The sequence below is a fragment of the Pongo pygmaeus genome, chromosome 1, assembly GCF_028885625.2.
Source record: "Pongo pygmaeus isolate AG05252 chromosome 1, NHGRI_mPonPyg2-v2.0_pri, whole genome shotgun sequence".
NCBI classification, from domain to species: domain Eukaryota; kingdom Metazoa; phylum Chordata; class Mammalia; order Primates; family Hominidae; genus Pongo; species Pongo pygmaeus.
Window position 1 is genome coordinate 145,634,945 of NC_072373.2, and position 21,962 is coordinate 145,656,906.

Consider the following 21,962-nt stretch of genomic DNA (forward strand, 5'->3'; position numbering starts at 1 on the left):
AAAAACCTCAAAATCAGGAAGCAAAGATTAGCTTCAGTAATTTGCAACTTTGCTTTAAACCCTGGTAGATCATTTTGCTTTAAATTTTTTACCCTTCTGAAGGCTTAAGAGAATGTTAAAACATCCAGAAACCTGGCCTCCATTTAAGCTATTAAAACTCTGCCAGACACTGGGAATCCAAGATTAATCTGGTATAAAAATCAAGGGTTAGCCAATATTTACCAACCATTTTATTACTCTCATGTGTTCTATGCAAATAGGAAAGTTAATCTGAATCTTGATTCCAACTTAGTTATTCACAGTTACCCAAAAACAGGAGAACTAAGTTTAAAGGAAACCTAAGCCATCAAAATAACTTTTATTTGTATTTTCTACATAAACACACAGTGGCAATTCATGGCATTTGGTAATTCATCCAGACGTGAAAGGTTTATGAAATCAGCAAATGCCATTTTGAAAAGAGTATTCTGTCAAAAATAATTTACCAGGTAAAAGTTCAAGATAGGCCTGTTCAGCAAAATCCAATTATTATTCTCTCAGTACTTTATAAATGGAATTTTCTTCTACTTGTATCCATTTCCCGGGGCTGAAAGTGGAAAGCAGGGGAGTGGAGGAAGAAAAGAAAACAAAAATATAATTAACAATTCAGGTTAAGATAGTAAAAGTTAACGTCCCTAGATCTTCATAAGTAACACTAGCGCTGAAAAACTGGGTTTGTGTGAGACCCCAAATAGTCAGTCTTCAGTCTAATATAAAAGATGTTGGCAGTTACTCTGTGTGTGTGTGTGATTTTAAAATAAAATGTTACTAAGTGAAGTACTGCTTATACTAGATAGAAAAGGATGTTTTAGGCTGCGTGCGGTGGTTCACACCTGTAATCCCAGCACTTTGGGAGGCCGAGGCAGGCAGATCATGAGGTCAGGAGATCAAGACCATCCTGGCTAACACAGGGAAACCCCGTCTCTACTAAAAATACAAAAGATTAGCTGGTGTGGTGGTGCACACTTGTAATCCCAGCTACTCAGGAGGCTGAGGCAGGAGAATAGCTTGAACCCTGGAGGCGGAGGTTGCAGTGAGTCGAGATGGCGCCCCTGCACTCCAGCCTGGGCAACAAAGCTGAGACTTGTCTCAAAAAGACAACAACAACAAAAAAGTTTTCATTTATGATTTAAGATGATGATCTCCAAACTTCTAAGAAAACTATCAATAGTTCTCAAGAAACATGTAGTAGAGTCACATATAAAACACAGGCTTATAAGCAGATTGCTGCTGGGCCCCACCCCCTAAATTGCTGATCGAGTAGGTCTGTGGGCCAAAGAATTTTCATTCCTAATAGGTTCCTAGGTAATGGTGCTGGTACCACTTTGAGAACCACTAATGTTTATACTTCAGATGAACCAAGGTTAATCACCAGACCCAGATATTGTATCTTTTTTTTTTTTTTTTAGTTCAAGGGTATATGTGCAGGATGTGCAGGTTTGTTACACAGGTAAACGTGCTATAGTGGTTTGCTGCACAGATTATTTCATCACCTAGGTATTAAGCCCAGCATCCATTAGCTATTCCTGTTGCTCTCTCTCCTCCCACCCTCTTATCCCATACTTTAAAAATTACGTAGTCTTTTTAAACAATAAGCACATACCTTATGGACCCATTCATACTCTCCATATTTAGAATCAAAGGTTCCTTTCTGAAGAGACCTTAATTTTAAGGTAAAACGTGGTCCAAGTTCCTGAATTCCCACTTTCTTTTCACTCCTGAATATGTATCTTCAAAGACAAAAAGTTAAATTAGTCTGAATGAGCTATTGTTTAACATTATGACAGGGTTCAAAAGATAATTCATTTTATCTTGTATGATACTTGCTACAATATGTTGGAAAATTAGTTCATGTTGAAAATATATTTCATAATTGAAATCAAAGTTCAATGAGTTTACCTTCCTCACCTGTGAAATCTGAAGAATATATAATCCCGTTGATTGTGGAATGTGGCAACCTGCCTTCCGATAAATTGAGGATTATGAGGAAAGAGAGATGCAAACATACGTCCAATTGAATGACCCAGCCGTGTTGTAAAATTATTCAGAATTATTTCAGGTATGTGTTCTGTGGGGTCCTTGCCTCTTCTCTAGAAAAGTAATGAAAAATAAATATCACAATGAGCTAAGCTAATTGTTAATACGTCCCAATGCAATTTCAAGTATCAAAATTTACATGACAAATTTGCAAAATTTATCATTTTTTAGTGACAAACTACCACAGATGGCTTATCAAACCCATGAAATAAGATGTATCTAAAATTATTTTAATATGCAGTGAATGCAACAAAAAATCCTATTAGAAAATCAACATGATTCATAGTAATGAAGACTATTGCCTGCCGGCTGTAACTTAACCACAGTCTCCCAAGAGAACTGATAGATTAAAAACTGCTCTAATCAGGAGAACAAATGCCATTATTAAAATAAATTAGAGCTATAAGATACAGCATCTATTAATCAAATAAATACTGTGAAGAGATCAATGCCAATCAAGGAAATGTATAAAACTTACCTTAATTTCTTTACGAAGACGAACACTGCTCATTTTAAAATGAGCAGTTGGGCCATTTGGCAAGTGACTCAAAATAAGTCCATCTGTTCATAAAAGTTAAGAAAAACACATTGAACTCTGTAATCTAAATCTAATTGTTTAAATAACTGGTCCTCTATATCCAAAGGCCCCTAAAATCTATACCCAAGTGAATAGGCAGATCTACATATTCCTCTGAAGTGACATTTTCCTACCATATCAAAAGCTCAAAAATCAGTCAAAATCTTTCAAGAAAATAGACTAACCTAGAGTAGTCCTTTTTTTCTCTTTTTACAATATAATAGTTAATCATCATGCTCAGTAGGGTATCTTAAGGTACCCTAAAGTAGGTGAAAAAAAGCTATTTAATTGACCACTACTCTTAGGAGTAAAATAGGATGTGATTCTACAATCATGTAACACTGCAAATAGAGTATGAGTTTACCTCCACATTCTGAAGATGTATAACCCCAAAATGTCACTTTTATACATTTGTATGGTCATGATATGCTGTCAACTTTGAATAACATCCCATGAGACCAAACTCCTAAACTTTCTTCTATGAAATTAAGGTTACTAGTATTTTGCAAGAGATCACCCCTTACTTAGGATTACTGTACCACAAATTATAATCAACTAACCAATTAATAGCCATTCACTGACTGTCATTTCCCATGAACTGAGAATTATGCTGGACACACTAAACTACAAATGAAATGTGAGATCACCTACCTACAACCAGCAGGACTAGCAGCCCAAGGACTCTAGAAGTCCTGGGTGCTGCAAACTAAGGTTGCTACCTATATAATATTCTTCAAGTTTATGGCACAATCTGACCTTCACTTGAAACACCTTTACTTTTCATGAATAATTCTTGGCTATTGCTTAATGGCATTACAAGCAGGCATATTAATGACAATGGACAGGGCTTTCACTTTGTATTATGCTTTTCTAGTTTAGGAGAAATTTTCAAACACATTTCATCTGATTCAACACTTAAATAAGCCAGAATCAGATGGTTTCAAGTCTATCTGCATTTAATATGTATCTTTCAAAGCAGATGTTGCCATCTTTTTACAATGGCATCAACACTCATTCCTCCAGATTAGAAGCTATGGTATCTTCAACTTCTCCCTCTCCCACCAAATCTTAACTACTTTTATCTTCAGTTCTCACTTAGCATCCTCTTTACCCTTACTGTCTTAGTGAGGTCCTCGAGATTTTCCACCTAGATTATTAAGGTAGTATTGTGGTTGGTCTGACCTTTTTCTCACCATCTCAAGTACATCTCCTAATGCAGACTGTAAAATCAAGTCTGGACTTAGGCCTTGGTTCTATAAGTAACCAGCTATGGGACTCAGCTGTTTCATTATATCTGTACCATAGTTTCTCACATGCTAAGTGAAAAACAAACTAGATACCTTCACAGTCTTGACAGCTGTAGCTAATTTCATACTACTCTCATCACAGACTCATCTACAGAAAAAAGACATTAGTATCAGACTCATAATGTGGCCACAAATTACCTTTTCAACCTATTTACCCTATGCCCACATCAAGCCTGTTTCCTAACCGGTAGGTACTCACAGTCTTACGTACTATATATGTGAATCCTAGCATGCATTTTTTGCTTCTGCTATTTTGAATACCTGCAACGTTTTACTTATCTATTATGGTCTACTTCAAATGTCACCTTTTTACGTAGTCAGAATTAAGATCTAAATCTTCTCAGTTCTGTTACCACAGCATTCATCACTTATTTGAGTTACAGTCAGGAAAACACCTTTCTTCCCAACTAATCTGTTAAAACTTAGGTAGGGATGGGAATTTTTTTTTGTTTCTTTTTGAGACGGTCTCACTCTGCAGCCCAGGCTGAAGTGCAATGGCACGACCATGGGTCACTGCAGCCTCAACCTCTCGGGCTCAAGCAATCCTCCCACCTCAACCTCCCAAGTAAATGGGACTACAGGCATCATGCCCAGCTAATTTTTGTAAAGAAAGGGTTTTGCCATGTTGCCCAGGCTGGTCTCAAGCGATCCACCTGCCTTAGCCTCCCAAAGTGCTGGGACTGCAGGCAGATTTTTTTTTTTTTTTGATAGTAGTGCCTACCATGTATCAGATTATCAGCAAACATTTGAATTCTATCATTTTAAAAGATTCACCACAGGCTAAACTTCATGAAATACAGCCAAAAGTATTTATTAAGGGGTCTAGGAGATATAAAAGTCATTTCTTCCAGCGCCCAAATCAAGGCTTAAATCCTTTCTAGAACATTCCCACTAAATTGTGGTCTGTGTCAAAAGCAAAGTACAAACCCAAACTTACCAGTTTCTAAGTAACTTCTTTTCCCATGTACCTGCATTGTGCAAGAGGCTTTATTTACATCACTGCTAATCCCTAACACAAATCACATAAAACAGGAGTCATCATGCCTATTTCAGTAATGAGGAAAAGAGGCTGAAGAGGGTCAAGTAAATTAGCCTAAGTAAATCAGACTAAGGCAACTGTGGATCTCACCCACGGTGGGACTGCACCTAGCTTAAGCCCTTGGCTGACAGCTGCTCACATTTGGAAATGTACAGAGGCATTTTGTTTGTCAGTAAGACTGAGGTGTTACTGGCACTTAGAATCCGAAGGCCAGGAATGCAAACCATCTTGGAAGCTGCCAAGAGTGTAGCACAAATAATTACCCTACCTCAAATGCCAGTAGTTCCCCATTTAGAAATAATGAATAGAGGATGTAGGTCTGTACAGATAAAGTTTACATGCTTCTCACTATACCACGTTTACTAAAATGCCTACCATGGGCCAGACACTATGCTTTATAAACATAATACATTTAATGTGATCTTTGTGGGAACTCTAAAGATAGGTATTATTTCCCACATTTAAAAAATGAGGAAATTGAGTGGCTAAGAAACTTGACTAAAATCACAAAACTAGAAAATAATGGAATCTGTATTTGATATCACAGCTGCCCTGACTCAAAGCCACTACTAGGTTTCTACAGTTTAGACAGCTGATGAAGTTCTATTTTAGAATAAGTAAAAAAAGTATATCCCTTTAACTTTCACCATTCAGCACTACTCTTCCACACAGTAGCCCCTCCAATGTCTTTAGAAAGACGCCATGTTCCTAGAATCTACTTTCCCACAGGCTAAATCCTGTTTTTTCAACTTTTCCCCCATGTGTCATCATTAGGAGTTGTGATTTTTATTCTTGAACCCATGCTAAGTCTCTAGGAATCACTTCTTTTTTTTTTTGACAGTCTTGCCCTGTCACCCAGGCTGGAGTGCAGTGGCACCATCTCGGCTCATGGCAACCTTTGCCTCCCGGGTTCAAGTAATTCTAGTGCATCAGCCTCCCAAGTAGGTGGGATTACAGGCATGCACCACCACACCCAACTAATTTTTGTATTTTTAGTAGAGATGGGATTTTGCCGTGTTGGCTAGGCTGGTCTCAAACTCCTGACCTCAAGCAATCTGCTGGCCTAGGCCTCCCAAAGTGCTGGGACTACAGGTGTGAGCCACCGCACCCGGCCAGAAAATGTAAACTTTTTAAAGGCAATAGATGGTATAAGTGAAATTTGTGTGACTATATAAAACACACTGGATAAAATAGGGATAGAACATTTATTGAACTGATGAATGCCTGCTTCTTAGCAGAGTTACTAGAGGCCTCAAAGTGATGACAGTTGTTTTTTAACTGCCAAAAATAAAAAGAGGAAAACAGACCTTGCCACTTTGTGGAGCCAGTTTAAAAAAAGAAAAAGAGGCAGCAACTACCTTAAAAATAATTTTTTTCTGGAGTAGTTAAGTATTCAAGAGATTTTAGATATTTTGGTACATTAATCCAGTTAAGCCAAATTATAATATGGCCAACAAAACACATTACAAAGCTTGTTATAGTAGTTTCTGGAAAGCTACTAGTACAAGTGAATAAAGTAAGTTATATTGAAAACAATTAAAGTCATAAAAGTTAGATTTTTAAAAAACAGCCTTTTAAACCACTAATTTAAAAAGAAGAGTGTTCACTGATATTAGAAATAAAATGTTATTCTGGCAGCACAGAAAGTCTTGTCCCTATTTTTTTTGTAAATTCTTTATAATTTTATTTTAATGAAATTAAAAATCATAAAGATGACTCATTCAATTGGTCATCTTTAAGGTTACTGAACTCACAGCCATCATTCAATAAATAAATAAAACAGCAACAATAATAACAAACCTAGATATCCTTTATCAAATCTCTTATCTCAACAGGAAGAAATACCTTGGGTTCAGGTGACACATTCATCTCAGGTCTGAGACTCACAGAAAAAGTTTTAGACTGGAACACACACATAACATGGGCCCAAGTCTCTACCTCAAAAACTTAATCCTGTGATACCACCTCTGGCAATGTAAAATCTAGCCACAACAAACCATATGCAGATCCCCAACTAGGTCAGCCCTTTCCCTCCTCTCTTTCCAAATGGTAGTCCCTCTGCACTGAGCGCTCTTCTCTGCCTTATTCCCCTCCTTCACCCTCATCCATCTAAATCCAGCTTCAGCATGTCTTTCTATGGGAAGTCCTTCCTCCCAGGGCAGACTTTGTACCAGTCACAGGGTCCCCACTATATCCTGCATTTCTCTATTTAATTGTACCATCCACACTATATTTTATTAGTTTACATATCCATTTACTCCACCTATGAATTTCCTGGTGTCTCTTGTTTTATCTCTGCATCTTTTACTAAGAGTTACAACAATCTCTTGGCTGTAGCATGTGCCTGATAAATGTTTGGTGAATACAAAGGAAAAATCAGTTTATAGACTCTTGGAAAGAGATACAATTTTCTGATAAAAAAAATTAGTTTCTGAAAGTTATAGGCAGTATTTCCGTATTCTTTTAAATATATTTTTAAGGGGGGTGAGGGAGAGGACAGGAAAACCTCCATAAAAAAAAAAAAGGATACTTGGGGTTTTACGATCTTCATTAATAACAATCAGGTCTGTGAAATCTCTTGCGATGCACTGTGGAATAATTTTTTTCAGAGCCAGTCCTCTTCTGTAATAAACATGTGAGTTTGGTATAACTGTGGAGAGCTGTTCGCAGAGTCGTACTGTTCTCTGCAAAACAAAATAACAAAAATTTTGAATAGTTTTCAAAAAAATAAAAATTTTATGTAGTACATATTCATAAGGAAAGAAATAATGATTATTATGATTAATAGAAAGCAACATTGAGGAAAGCATGAAACTCGAACAGTGTGTCCTCTTTTATCAAAGGCTGATCATCCTAAAGCAGTGGTTCTCAATTAGGGGCGATTCTGCTCCATCAGAGGACACATTTGGCAATGTCTGGAGACATTTTTGATGGTTATGACTGATGGTAGTGGTAGTGGTGTGTGGTTGCTACTGGCACCTAAAGCATAGAGGCCAGGGAAGCTGCTAAACATCCTATAATGAACAGGATAGCTCACCATAACAAAGAATTCTCCAGCTAAAATGTTAACAATGTTGAGGTTGAGAAATCCTATCTTGAAGAATCATGTTTAGTAAACCTACATCATATTACCAGAGCTACATTTTATTTACTTAGTCACAGGCATTCTTTAAGGCAATTAACTAATGGTTTAACTCTTCTGAACAGAGTACTTTCAATAGAAGTAATAAGAAAACTAAGAATTCAAGGACTAAATTAATCAATGTGTTTACCCCATGAGGTCTATCTGATGTTGTGATGAGAATCTTGGGAGAAGTCTGTTTGTTGAAGTAAGAAGCAAATTCATCTGTAGCTTCATCATAAGCAACCTGAGAACAGAGAAGAGGGATAATTTTACATCAAAGAAATACTCTACTGGGCCAGAATTCTAAAAGTAGCATCAGCAGGACTGTTGGACACTGAGTACCTAGCTGATAGGGGCTTTAAAGACAGACTAGGAAGGACTGACATTAATGGACACATGAAGAGGATGGATGAGTGGATTTCTCCTGTGTAAAATACAAGTACAAAACTGAATAAAATTGTCAGAAATCACTTTAGGGCAGAAACTGAGATGTGTTTACTCTTGAACTACTTTCATTTCCCTCATCAACTTGGTTAGTAAAAACAATAACCACAAAAAAACAAAACAAACAAAAAAGGAAGCAAAAAAAACTAATGAAATTATGAGAAGACAAATCTTCCACTGAGAGACACTCAGATTTAAACATTAATGAAAGTAGTACCTTTTAAAATTTGTGGAATATACCAAAAGTGGTAGTCTGAAAGAGTTTTACGGTTATACCTGCTCATATTAAAAAATATATATATTGAGCAAATCAATAAATACAGAATAAACTCAAAGGAAGCAGAAGAAAATAATAAGGATAAAAGGAGATATAAATGAATTAGAAAACAAAGACTCAATAGGATCAAAGAAGAAAGTACTCAGAAAAGACTAAGAGAATAAATATCTTGGTAAAAACTGATTTAAAAAAGAGAAAAAGCCTAAATAAAATAATATTAGGAATGAGAAGTGGACATTACTGTAGTCTCACTCATGAACACAGATATAATTAATTCTAAGCAAAGAATTAATAAACCCAATTTGGTTATGATGTTTAATGCAGTAAGAGAAAAGCCACATAATCACCTCAATATTTGCAAAGAAAACATCTAATAACATTCTACATTCATTCATGACAAACAAAACGAAAAAACAGCATAAGAATAAGTAAAATTTACTTAACCCTTAACTCAATAATCTATCTCTAGTGACACGAATATTAATGATGACTCACTGGAAGTATTCTTTTGAAAATCAGGAACGTGGCAAAGATGGCACTATTGATTTTTCTATTTATTTGACACTAGGCTAGAAGTTCTAGAAGGCACAAAAGTGGGAGAAAAATGGGTCAAAATAAGAAAACTGTCATTTGCAGAAATGGTTATCTAAACAGAAAAATGAAAACGATATCCCAACAAATTAGAAATGAATTTAGGTAGGCTACTGGTTAGAACATCACTATTCAAAAATCCATTGCATTTTTATAAATTGGCAAACAAAACAATTTTCAAAGACATGCAGTTTACACCAACAAAAACCGTAAGATACCCAGGAATAGCTCTAGCAAGATTTATGTGTCAACTTCCATGAAGAGAATTACGAAATACATGAAATGCATTTCACTATTTAAAGGAGACCTAAGTAAAGAAATATATATTATATACATACATACGTATCCCCAAATTGATCTGATTTAGTGCCATTTATAATTTATATGGAGGAGCAAAGGCCTAGGAAAAGCCAAAACACATCTGAAGAGAGGGGGGATTTAGGGGCAGGAGTGAAAGAAGCATTTTGCCCTTATAGATATGAAGACTTATTATGAAGCTAAATAATTACGGAAGTAATGATGCAGTGACAAACTGACCAAGCAAATAGCCCAGAAAAAGACCAAGCATATATAGATATTTGATATATATTATGGCATTACAATTCATTGTGGGGAAAGGCTGCGCTACTCCAAAAATGGTACTGGATAAACTGGTTATATATAAATGAACTGATAAGAAGTAGAACACAGAATTGTAAGAGTACATTAAAACTAATTTAAAATATATATATACGCAAAAGGACAGGTTGGGGTGGGAGACAGGAAGGAAAGTAACTGGTTTCCACTCTCACACCAAACAGAAGACAATTCCTGACAATTAAGTAAATAAATACAAGAGGCAACTCTTTAATTATTTTAGAAAGAAAGAAGAACTTATGATCACAGGAAAGAGAAAAGTTTCTTAAATATGACATAAAAAGCTTTAAATGCTAAGTCCTCAAAAGACACCATAGAAAATAAAAAGAGAATCCATGAATTGGAAGATTCCTTTAATATGTATGAAGAATTGGTATCCAAATTATATAGAGAAGTTCCACAAATGCGTAAAATATACTACATGATAGAAAACTGGGCAAAAGACATGAACTGGCTTATCTCTAAAGAAAACAACTTATATTAAATGATGCTCAACATTAGGAAATACAAATTCAAACCACAATGAGACAGCCTTTTATCATTAGTCTGAACATACCAGGAGTTGGTTAGAATACGGATGAGCAGGAACACTACTCTTGTACCACGAAAGTATAAAATGATACTACTTTGAAAAATATTTTAGTACAATCATGTAAAGTTAAACATTTACACATCCCATGACTCAAAATTATCCTACTGTAGGTAAACATTCTAGGGAAACCTTTATGTACACACACCCTCGATATGCCTGTTACCCCCAAATTTATCTCCAGTCAAGACCTCTTCCCTGAATTCCAAGCTCACATCCCAACTACCTGCTTGACATCTCTTCTAAAAACTCTTGAGTCATCTCAAACACAATATATGCAAAACTGAACTCTTGATTTCCCCTTAAATCTCCTTCACTCAGTCTTCCGCATCTAGTCAATGACCATTTCATCCTTCTAATTTGCTCAGTTTAAAACCTTAATACCATCTCTGAATCCTCTATTTATCTCATATTCCGCATCCAATTTGTCAGGAAATTGAAGCAGCTCTGATTTCAAAATATACCCAGGGAAAAAAATATTTAGAATCAGATCAATTCTCACCACTTTCATTGTAACTACCCTGGCCCAGGTCATGATGAAAGCCCATCATTTCTTTCCTGGATTTGTTTAGTAGCTTCCTTTCTCTACTTACCTCTCCAGTTACATTCTCAGTAAAGCAGCCAACTACTTTTAAAAATTAAGTCTGATCTGATCACATCATTCTTCTATTCTTTTTTTTTTTTTTTTTTTTTTTGAGACGGAGTCTCGCTCTGTCGCCCATGCTGGAGTGCAGTGGCACGATCTCGGCTCACTGCAAGCTCTGCCTCCCGGGTTCACGCCATTCTCCTGCTTCAGCCTCCCGAGTAGCGGGGACTACAGGTGCCCGCCACCACGCCCGGCTAATTTTTTGTATTTTTAGTAGAGATGGGGTTTCACCATGTTAGCCAGGATGGTCTCAATCTCCTAACCTCGTGATACACCCGTCTCGGCCTCCCAAAGTGCTGGGATTACAGGCGTGAGCCACCGTGCCCGGCCACATCATTCTTCTATTCTAACCCACGCAATGGCTCTTCATTTCACTAAGTATAAAACCAAAGTCCTCATACTGGCCAACAAAGTCACTGATCTGCTCTTTCCTCTTCATCATACTTTCCTAGGACCTCTTCTACAATCCTCTCCCTTGCTTGATTTCAGTCACAATGGCCTCCTTGTTATTCTTGAAAAGCATATTCGATACACTCCTGCCTTGGAGCTTGTGCACTGGGTGTTCTCTCATTCTGGGGCTCTTTTTGCCCAAAGATGGCTAATTTCCTCACATCCTTCAAGTCTTTGCTAAAAGGTCAATTTCTCAATAAAGCCTACCCTGACTTTCCTATATAAAATCACTACCCAGTAGAAAAATGGGCAAGAGACACAATCAATCGATCAAGGGGAAAAAATATGAAAAGATGTTCAACCTCATTCAAAATGAGAACTGCAAATTAAAACTACAGTGATACACAATTTCTCACTTATCTAACTGGAAAAAATGATTTACAATGAGTGTAAGTTGAGGAGTAACATTCAAGTATCTCCTCCCCAAATACTTACTAATTATCATACAAAGGGAAAAACAGTAAATTCAGAGTGGAGAAACCTGGCAGGCACCACTTTAACCAAGTGATCAAGGTAAACATAACCAGTATGAGAAAATCATCAAGTGACTCTTGATAAGAAGTACTGAAAAAGGACTTAACATAACATTCACGGCACAGGTTAGCCTCCCTAATCCAAAAACACCCAAAACCTGAAATAGTCCAAAATTCAAAACTTTTTGATAAAGCACCAACATGGCGCCACAAGTGGGGAATTCCACACCTGACCTCATGTGATGGGGTCACAGTCAAAAGTTTGTGTCATGCACAAAATCATTAAAAATATTGTATAAAAGTTACCTTTAGGCCAGGCAGGGTGGCTCATGCCTGTAATCCTAACACTTTGGGAGGCCAAGGTGGGAGGTCTGCCTGAGCTCAGGGGTTCAAGACCAGCCTGGGCAACATGGTGAAACCCCGTCTCTACTAAAATACAAAAAATTAGCTGGGTGTGGTGGCGTGAGCTTGTAGTCCCAGCTATTCCAGAGGCAGCAGAATTGCTTGAACCAGGGAAGTGGAGGGTGCAGTGAGCAGAGATTGTGCCACTGCACTCCAGCCTGGGCAACAGAGCGAGACTCCATCTCCAAAAATAAAAAAAGTTACCTTTAGGCTATGTGTATAAGATGTATATGAAACATAAATAAATGCTGTGTTCAGACTTGGGTCCAATCATCAAGATACCTCATTATCTATCACAAATATTCCAAAGTCTGAAATCCAAAAAGACTTCTGGTCCGGCTGAGTGCGGTGGCTCACGCCTGTAATCCCAGCACTTTGGGAGGCTGAGGTGGGTGGATCACGAGGTCAGGAGTTTGAGACCAACCTGGCCAACATGGTGAAACCCTGTCTCTACTAAAAATACAAAAATTAGCTGGGTGCCTGTAATCCTAGCTACTTGTGAGGCTGAGGCAGGAGAATCGCTTGAACCTGGGAGGCAGAGGTTGCAGTGAGCCGAGATCGTGCCACTGCACTCCAGCCTGGGTAACAGAGCAAGTCTCCATCTCGGAGAAAAAAACAAACAAAAAAGACTTCTGGTCCCAAGCATTTCAGGCAAGGGACACTCAACCTGTATTTCTGTCAAAAGTACATAAACTGAATATAATCAGAGGAAACCCCAGGCAAACTCACATTAAGGTACATTCTATAGAATATCTGGTCTGTACTATTCAAAAAATCTCAATGTCACACAAAAAGCAAACGACTGAGGAATTCTTCTAAATTTAAGGAAGTTAAAAGAGTAATTACAATGGAATGTATGACCTGGGACTTTTCTTTTGCTAAAAAGGACATTATTGGAACAGCTAGTGACATTTGAGTAAGATCTATAGAATACATAATATTGAATACCAATGTCAATGTCTGATTTTGCTAACTGTGCTCATAAAAAACAAAATGAGATATACAGGAATAAAGGGGCACCATGTCTGCCACTTACTCTTATTTAAGAGGGAATATTTAGGAAGTCTGGGTGAAGGGTATGTACAAATTCCTACTTTTCTATTAAGTCTGAAATAATGTCAAAATAAATTAAAATGCATACACACACAAACACCTTACTTACATAAAATTGCAAACTCTCTCTACTCCACGTAGTCCTGAATCTCCTTTATCCTATTTTCCTTTAGTAACCTATCACCGGCTAACTTATGTCTAACTTATTTATTTCATTATGTTTACTGTTTGTCTCCCTTCCTAGAATGTAAGCTCTGGGTGGGTAGAAGTTGTGTGTGTGTATGTGTGTGTGTGACTATTCTGTGTACCGATGGATCTCAAATCCCTAAAACAGATCCCAATACGGTGCAGGCAAATCCATAAACATTTGCTGAAAGAATGACAGAAATCAGTGTATGACTATACCAGGAGATATGTGAAAGAATGTTGATAGCAGCACTGTTTCAAAGCAAACAGACATTCAAAACCAAGTTTCCTTTACAAAACTTTTAAAAATATAGTTTTAAAATCTTGCTTCTTTTTCTGCACTGTTGCAAACTATCTAAGGAGAATATGCAAAGTGAAAGATTATCTTGAAACTAAGATTTATGAGAATACAAAAAATAGCATCAAATGTTATTCTTAGGTATCAAAATGTCTAACAAATACTACAAAAGTCTATAGTACGAGGAATTCTTTTAAAACCACCAGGCCAGGCGCGGTGGCTCACCCCTGTAATCCCAGCACTTTTGGAGGCCAAGGCGGGCAGATCACCTGTGGTCAGGAGTTCGAGACCAGCCTGGCCAACATGGTGAAACCCCATCTCTACTAAAAATACAAAAATTAGCCAGGCGTGGTGGCAGGTGCCTGTAATCCCATCTACTCAGGAGGCTGAGGCAGGAGAATTGCTTGAACCTGGGAGGCAGAGGGTGCAGTGAGCCGAGATCACACCACTGCACTCCAGCGTGGGCAACAGAGCAAGACTCTGTTTCAACAAAATCAAAAACAAAAACAAAAACCCTCCAAAATACCATTCAGGGATTATATGACAAATGTAAAAGTTTACCTAGAATTTTTATAGAATTTTTCTATAGCATTATTGGGAAATTCAATTATGAAATAATCTGCACCAAATAATAAGATAATATGCCAACATTTTAGCTGAATCAATCCATTATACAACTTGGCCAGCCAGCACTTTAAATATCAACATAAAAACATAATTTATCAATTACAAGTGATCATTCAAACTAATTTAAGACTTCTAACATTACCTCTTCATCATTAGGGTCTACTGTGGTTTCATCATACACTCGCTGGTTGTCAATGGTCTTGGGTACAGGCTTTGGTGGAGCCTAAGTAAAAGAGAAGGGATTACACTTTAGAAGGATTTTACATTAATTATATTACGGTTGGAGAAAAATAACAGAAAGCTACAAATAACCCCAAACTCAATCTGTTCCTCATATCAATCCACTTCTATTGCTACATCAATCCTAATAACAGTATTGAATAAGAGGCTTTTTTTTTTTTTTTTTTTAAACAATCTGGGCAGAGACATACACATACTAGAAGAATGGCCAACACTGAACGAAAAGGCTTAAAACTGTGCAGAAGTAACAAGGAGAAGAAATAGGGATCAAGATAATTATCTACTGGGGGAAACATATCAAACAGGAGAAAAATAAAAGAAAAAAATAACAAAGCAACATCTGTACATGACTTTGTTCCAATACTTTCGGGAAGCTACTCAGAAATATTCAACAAAAGTCTAGTTGTTATCCATTGACCCAGTAATTTTACTCTGGGGTATTTATGTTCAGGAATGTAAATGGGGGAGAAATTTGTACAAAGAAATACATAGTATCCCTATTTATAATGAAAATAAACAGCAAACAGGGCAAATGTTCAACAAGGTAATGACTAAACATACTACGGTACATCAACATTATGGAATACTGTTAGGATCAGCAATCATGCATACTCAGCTTAGACCAAGAAATGGTGTAAATGAATTGGTAAAAAGTAGAACACAGAATTGTAAGAGTACATTAAAACTAATTCAAAATATATGTACACAGGCAGAGCTATGAAGAAAATATAAACTGAAACTATTTAGTATTTATTACTTTATGAAACAAATACTACATTTTAAGTATTTTTTAAAGGAGGCAATTTTAAGAACTTATCTTTCATCTCAAAAAACAAGAATGGTGGTATTTTCAAATGGTGATCATAACATTAATTTGCTGTAATAGACTGATTACGAAAGAGTTAAAAAGAGACTAACATGCTTGACATACTAGGAAACTGCAAGTCAAAACAGTCTACTATTGACAATTTTCTATGGTTTAACCTAATACTATTCAAAGAATGCATGAAACAGTAGAGTGTTTAGTTTGTATACAGTCTTTACATTTTTTTCCCTTCCTCAAACACCCTTATTTGGTAACTTACTTGAATGGGAGGTGGAGATATGAATGTTTTCAAAATTTTGCAAAAATAAATCATAACCTAGGAGTAACTATAAATACACTGAAAATAAAAATAACTTAGCTATGCAATAATGTACGAGTATTTAGTAGTTTAAAAAATTTTTTCAATAAAGACTTCACTTCTTATGAGTACCACAAATACAGCCAAATTCTTTCTTGATGCATTATCTGCTCTTTTCTTTGCCATAATCCTCACCCTCCTCCCACTCCCCATTCTCACTTTTCACAGGTTCATATCCTTTGTACCAGCTCTAAAGCTTAACACACCCTTATCACCCTACTCCAGAAGAGGATCTGTCCTGCCTTTCCCCAGCCTTGCCTGACCAAAAACCTTTGCTTCACATCACAAGAGCCAAGCTCCGGGCCTAACCTGGAGAGCTTCCCCATTCCCAAAGTCAGGGAGAGGTGTTGACCTCTGAAACACAAAGTTATATGTGAAACACCACCACTGTGTTACTGTATAGGTACACAAACATACATAGTAAAGGTATAAGAAATGCATGGAAAAAATAATCAAAAATTTCACGAGTGGTTATCTTTGGAGGGAAAAGCAATTATGAAGCAGACAAGGGGCTTCCAACATTCTTTGCTAATGCATTATTTCTTAAGCTGGGTAAATGATACAAAAAGGTTTATTATATTACTTTTGTATTTCTTCATACATCTGAAATATGTAATAATAAATTTTAAAAGAAAGTAATTCAACTTAAGTATCAGGAAGGATTCCCTAAAATAAGATAGAAAGCAAACAGCTAAAAATTTTATTTACCTTATCTCCAAGAGCCTCTCTTTCTTTTTTAAGTTTTTTCTTAGCAGCCAACTTTTCCTAAAGGGTTAAAAAAAAAAAAGAATACTGAGGAACAACCAGTTATATCACAAACGCATACTGAAACTACAAATTACTAATGCTATGAATACTCGAACTGGGCGGTCTTTGTAATCTATTGAAACAAGCATCTGGACATGGATTTTTCTACCTAAATTACTGTAAGCCAAATGAGCTGGCCAGTCAATAAGATTTCTTTAACAAAGACCTGCTCCTTTAAAAAAATCTAAACTGGCAAGTTTGAATATTTAAAATTTGAGTAGCTTAATCTTTTTCCATAAAGCCTCAAATTAATTAAAGTACAAAATGTGATAGTTTCCGTTGTGTTTTGTTTTGCCTAACTGGTTGCATCCTAAAGACGACCACGGTTATGCTGCTTGCTTCTCTTGAAAAGCACTAAAAATAGGAATGGGCGATGAGTTTTCAGGTTGTTTTCCATAAAACCATCACCAGTTATTCACATATTTTATAATCAAAATATACTTTTAAAATTTAATAAGAGCTTGCAAGGTGGATTATCTGTATTTGTATTGTCAATCTATATATTCTTCTGGAGATTTCTACATAGAATGCTTGACAAAATAAAAAATATTCGTTTTTCCCCAGCACCTACTGATCCTCAATCTACCAGGTTTCAGATTAGAAATCATAGCTCCAATAAATCTTCTAGGACATCCCTCCCCAATACGTGCATACCAGAATGAGTTAAACCCCCCTTGTATGTACTCAAATAGCACCTTGACACTGAACACGAGTAAGAACCAGTCCCGGACCTCAGAAGGGCCAGTAAGAGGAGGCAGACACATAATAATAATATTGTGTGAACTTCTACGATGTGCAAGAATAAGCAAACGTTTTCTTCCAATTGCAATTTAACCAGAAATGGGCACTGAGACCTTGGCAAGTCGTTTAAACCTCTTTACGTTTCAGTTTGTTTACCTACCAGAAACGTATAAGGATAAGGCTGAAAAGAACAAATACAATTACCAGAAACTTTACAGTAATAATTTCGGTAAGGAGCTGCTGCAGGAATCAGAGAAGCAGTATTTTGGATTTATTACGTATTGCCTCCATTTCAGATTCTGCAAATTAACCAACGCTACCTAGACGGACCAAAGGGCTGAGACTTTTGCCTTCTGGGCCAGAAGGGCGTAGTTTTCACTACTAAGCCAACTGGCCTTCCAGCTTTCCTTGTGAATCTAGCGTCCTAGGAAAGCGCCTATCAAGAAAATCTTCCACCTTGACGCTCAAGCAAAGGCTGAACCTAGAGTCTCCAAACTAGGGCGAGGGGACCAGAACACGTGGGCCGCGACGCCACCCGTCCCACGGAGCCACAGAGCACACTCTGAGACCAGCAGACAACCACAGATGTGCGCCCCGCGACCGCCCTAAGCGTCAGGAACAACGCGCAAGCGCCCGGCAGCCCCCGCCTCTCGCGTACCTTCCGCTGCTGTTGTTTCCACCGGGTGAACATTAAGTGTCGCCGCTCTTTGTTTTTAATCTCCGAAATGCTAAAGCCTGGCGGAAAGGCAGCCGCTTTCGGGGGTTGGACCCCGCTTTCCGTCGCCACATCCCCAGCGCCTGCAGCCTCCTGAAGTTCTTCGGCAGCGGCTTTCCGTTTTAGACTTTTCTTCCCGCTGCTGCTGCTCTTATCCCCGGCTTTCGCCATGGTGTCGGCTCCTTTGCTTCCGTACGGAAACGGAAATAGCCTTCTCCTGTGAACCCTTTCCTTAACCTTTTACTTCCGGGGTCGCAAAGTTTTTAAAACTAGATGTCTTTTGTGAGTCTTAGCCATTTAAGAAAATAGTAAAGCTGAGGCTTGAGGAAACTTTAGGCAGTTTGCCCAGCTGTATAAAGAGTGAGATGATGAGTTTGGGCACTCCTTGCGCATCTATGTGCCCAGCCCTCAAAATAATGGAACAACAAAAACCGTGCCTGGATTAGTTCATGTTTTACTTGAGGGAAACCTAAAATAAGCACACAAATAAATTATGGTGAGCTACAGAGTAAGACATGGTATGGAAAAAAAATAGAACAGGATAAAAGAAGATGAAGAGACATTCATCTTTTTGAGAGGGAGCCTTGCTTTAACGCCCAGGCTGGAGTGCAGTGGCGCGATCTCTGATCACTGCAAACTCCTCCTCCTGAGTAGCTGGGACTACAAACACGTGCCACCACGCCCCGCTAATTTTTGTATTTTTGTATTTTTGCAGAGACGGAGTTTCACCATGTTGGCCAGGCTGGTCTTGTTCTCTTGATTTCAGGTGATCTGTCCGCCCTCGACTCCCAAAGTACGTTGCAATTTTAAATAGGATTCTCAGAGTAGGCTTCATTGAAAACGTTACATTGAGCCAAGATTTGAAGGAGGTAATGGGATAAACTAGTTATCTGAGGGAAGAGCTGTTAATCTGAGAAAAGCTGGTTATCAAGGAGAAAAGCTGTCCTGGCAAAGCAAACAGCCAGCTCCAATGCTCCTAGTCAGTAGCAAGCCAGGAAAGGCAAGAAGTGTTGAGATTGGACAGGTGATGTAGAGTTTTGTAAGGACTTTGGCTTTTATTTTATATGAGATGCAGATCTCTTATAGAATTTTGAGGAAAAGAATGGTATGATTTTAACATCTTAAAAGTATCAGGCTGGTGCAGTGGCCCATGCCTGTAATTTTAGCACTTTGGGAGGCCAAGGCAGGAGGATTGCTTGAGCCCAGGAGTTCAAGACCAGCTTGGGCAACACTGTGAGACCCCATGTCTACAAAAAGTAAAAAAAATATATATATGTTTGGGCATGGTGTACATCTGTGGTCCCAGCTACTCAGGAGGCTGAGGCAGTAGGATCCATTGAGCCTGGAAGGCTAGGTTGCAATGAGCCATGTTGGTGCCACTGCATTCCAGCCTGGGTGAGAGGGTGAGACCCTCTCAAAAAAAATAAATAAAAATAAAGTAAAAGCGTCATTCAGAATCTTCTTTTGAGAAGAGCCTATGCAGGGGCAGGGTGTGTGGAAGAAGAGAAGAAATGACAGTGGCCTGAACCGGGGTAAATCTTGTGTAGGTGGTTGAGAAATGATTCTTCTGGAAGGTAAAGTTACTGATGGAACTGAATGGAGGACATGAAATAGTCAAGGATGACTCCAAGACTTTTGACCTGAGTGATTCAAAGGATGGAGTTACCATCAGGTGAAATGCGGGACAGTTCAGATGGAACAAATCTGAGAGGTAAGATCAAGATTTCAGTTTTGGAAATGTTAAGTTTGAGATACTTTTTAGTGATCTGATTGGTGGTGTCAGCTAGTCAGTTGGGATGTATGATTCTGCAGCAGGACAGAGAGGTGTGGGCTAAAGATCAAACTTTGGAAGTAATTAACACATAGATAGTATTTCAAACCATTAGAATGAGTGTAGATAGAAAACTGAAAAAAGAAGATCAAGGACTGAACCCTGGAGGAGTCCTGCATGAAGAGATGGAAAGAAAAGGAGGACCCAGCAAAGGAGAAGGAGAAGAGAAAATCAAGAGAGTAGACTGTCATGGAAGGCAGGTGAAGAAAGTGTTTTCCTAGTGGTTAAATTTGCTGTATTCTTCATTTTAATTTTATGAAAATGCTTTCCAAATAGCAACAAAAAATCCCTTTTGATTTACTGTTAGGAGTCAGTTTTCCAGAATCTGCCTTAATTTCAAATTTTATGTACCAATATCTATATTTAGTGTTTTGAGAATCCAATATGTTTTTGTCCACATTTCATTTTTCACCCATTCAAGTTCTATTTAACAACAGCAGGATATTAAAAGCATCAAAACTGTGTCTTCCAGAACACAAGCCCCATCCAAACCTGTTATTAGACCACAAATTGAAAATTGTTGTTAAAAAACTTAAAATCATTATGTTTAGATCCAAAATTGGATTTAAGTTATATAATACAAAAAAAAAGAAAAACAAAAAAATAGTGTTGAGCTTTAAAATCACTGACATATAGATTTGGCTGCAGTAAATCACAAAATTTCCTTGGACATGGTGGCTCATGCCTGTAATCCCAGCACTTTGGGAGGCTGAGGTGGGTGGATCACTTGAGGTCAGGAGTTCAAGACCAACCTGGCCAACATGGTGAAACTCCATCTCTACTAAAAATAGAAAAATTAGCTGGGTGTGGTGACGGTTGCCTGTAATCCCAACTACTCAGGAGGCTGAGACAGGAGAATCGCTTGAACCTGGGAGGCAGAGGTTGCAGTGAGCCGAGATGGTGCCTTTGCACTCCAGCCTGGGTGACAGAGTGAGACTCTATCTCAAAAAAAAAAAAAAAAAAACACCAAAACCATAAAATTTCATATATAGTTTATTTAAAGGGGGGTAATCAAGTCAAAAAGGAAGAGGAGTCCTGGGGCTGTGGCTTATGGCTGTAATCCTAACACTTTGATAGGCCAAGGTGGGAGAATAGCTTAAGTCCAGGAGTTCAAGGTTGCAGTGAGCTGTGATTGCATCACTGCACTCCAGCCTGGGTGACAGAAGGACCCTGTCTTAAAAATAAATAAATAAATAAAAGAACAAGAGGAGGGGGAGAAGAAGGAGGGGAATAAGTAAATCTCCATTCTGGAAATACAGACTGAGAAAATATTTTGAAAGTCTCTTCTAACTGTAACATTTTATCTCCCTACATATAATATTTCCTTTTCTCATAGGAATACAAAATAATTTTGAAATAGATTTAGATAACAGTGTTAAATTTATTTAGAAGCACCATACAAATGAGATCATTAACTCCTTAACTTAGACTTCCTTTTTTTTCTTCATACCGTATTTATAATAACAATTGTATGAGTTGAATGAAAGGATTTCTATAATCAGAATAAGTCCTTATTCTTAAGTCACAAAAACATTGATTAATTCAACAAATATGTATTAAATGCTACTCTGTAAATGAATAGGGTGGGTTGTGTTCAGATCTTGGCTCAATCATTTAGATGCTATAAAATCTCAGTTAAATCATAAAAT

The 21,962-nt window shown here is 37.6% G+C and overlaps 1 protein-coding gene across 1 annotated transcript; it reads right to left on the bottom strand.

The window, feature by feature from the left end:
* Positions 1-326: 326 nt before the first annotated feature.
* On the bottom strand, positions 327-19,095 carry RPF1 (ribosome production factor 1 homolog). The gene is made up of 9 exons (XM_054478546.1): positions 18,426-19,095; positions 16,928-16,984; positions 14,938-15,018; positions 8,272-8,367; positions 7,530-7,683; positions 2,555-2,637; positions 1,948-2,129; positions 1,643-1,769; positions 327-586 (listed from the first exon to the last, which is right to left on the bottom strand). Exons 1-9 carry the CDS (start codon positions 18,651-18,653, stop codon positions 545-547), a joined length of 1,050 nt encoding a protein of 349 aa, XP_054334521.1. The 5' UTR covers positions 18,654-19,095; the 3' UTR covers positions 327-544.
* Between the last annotated feature and the right edge of the window lie 2,867 nt (positions 19,096-21,962).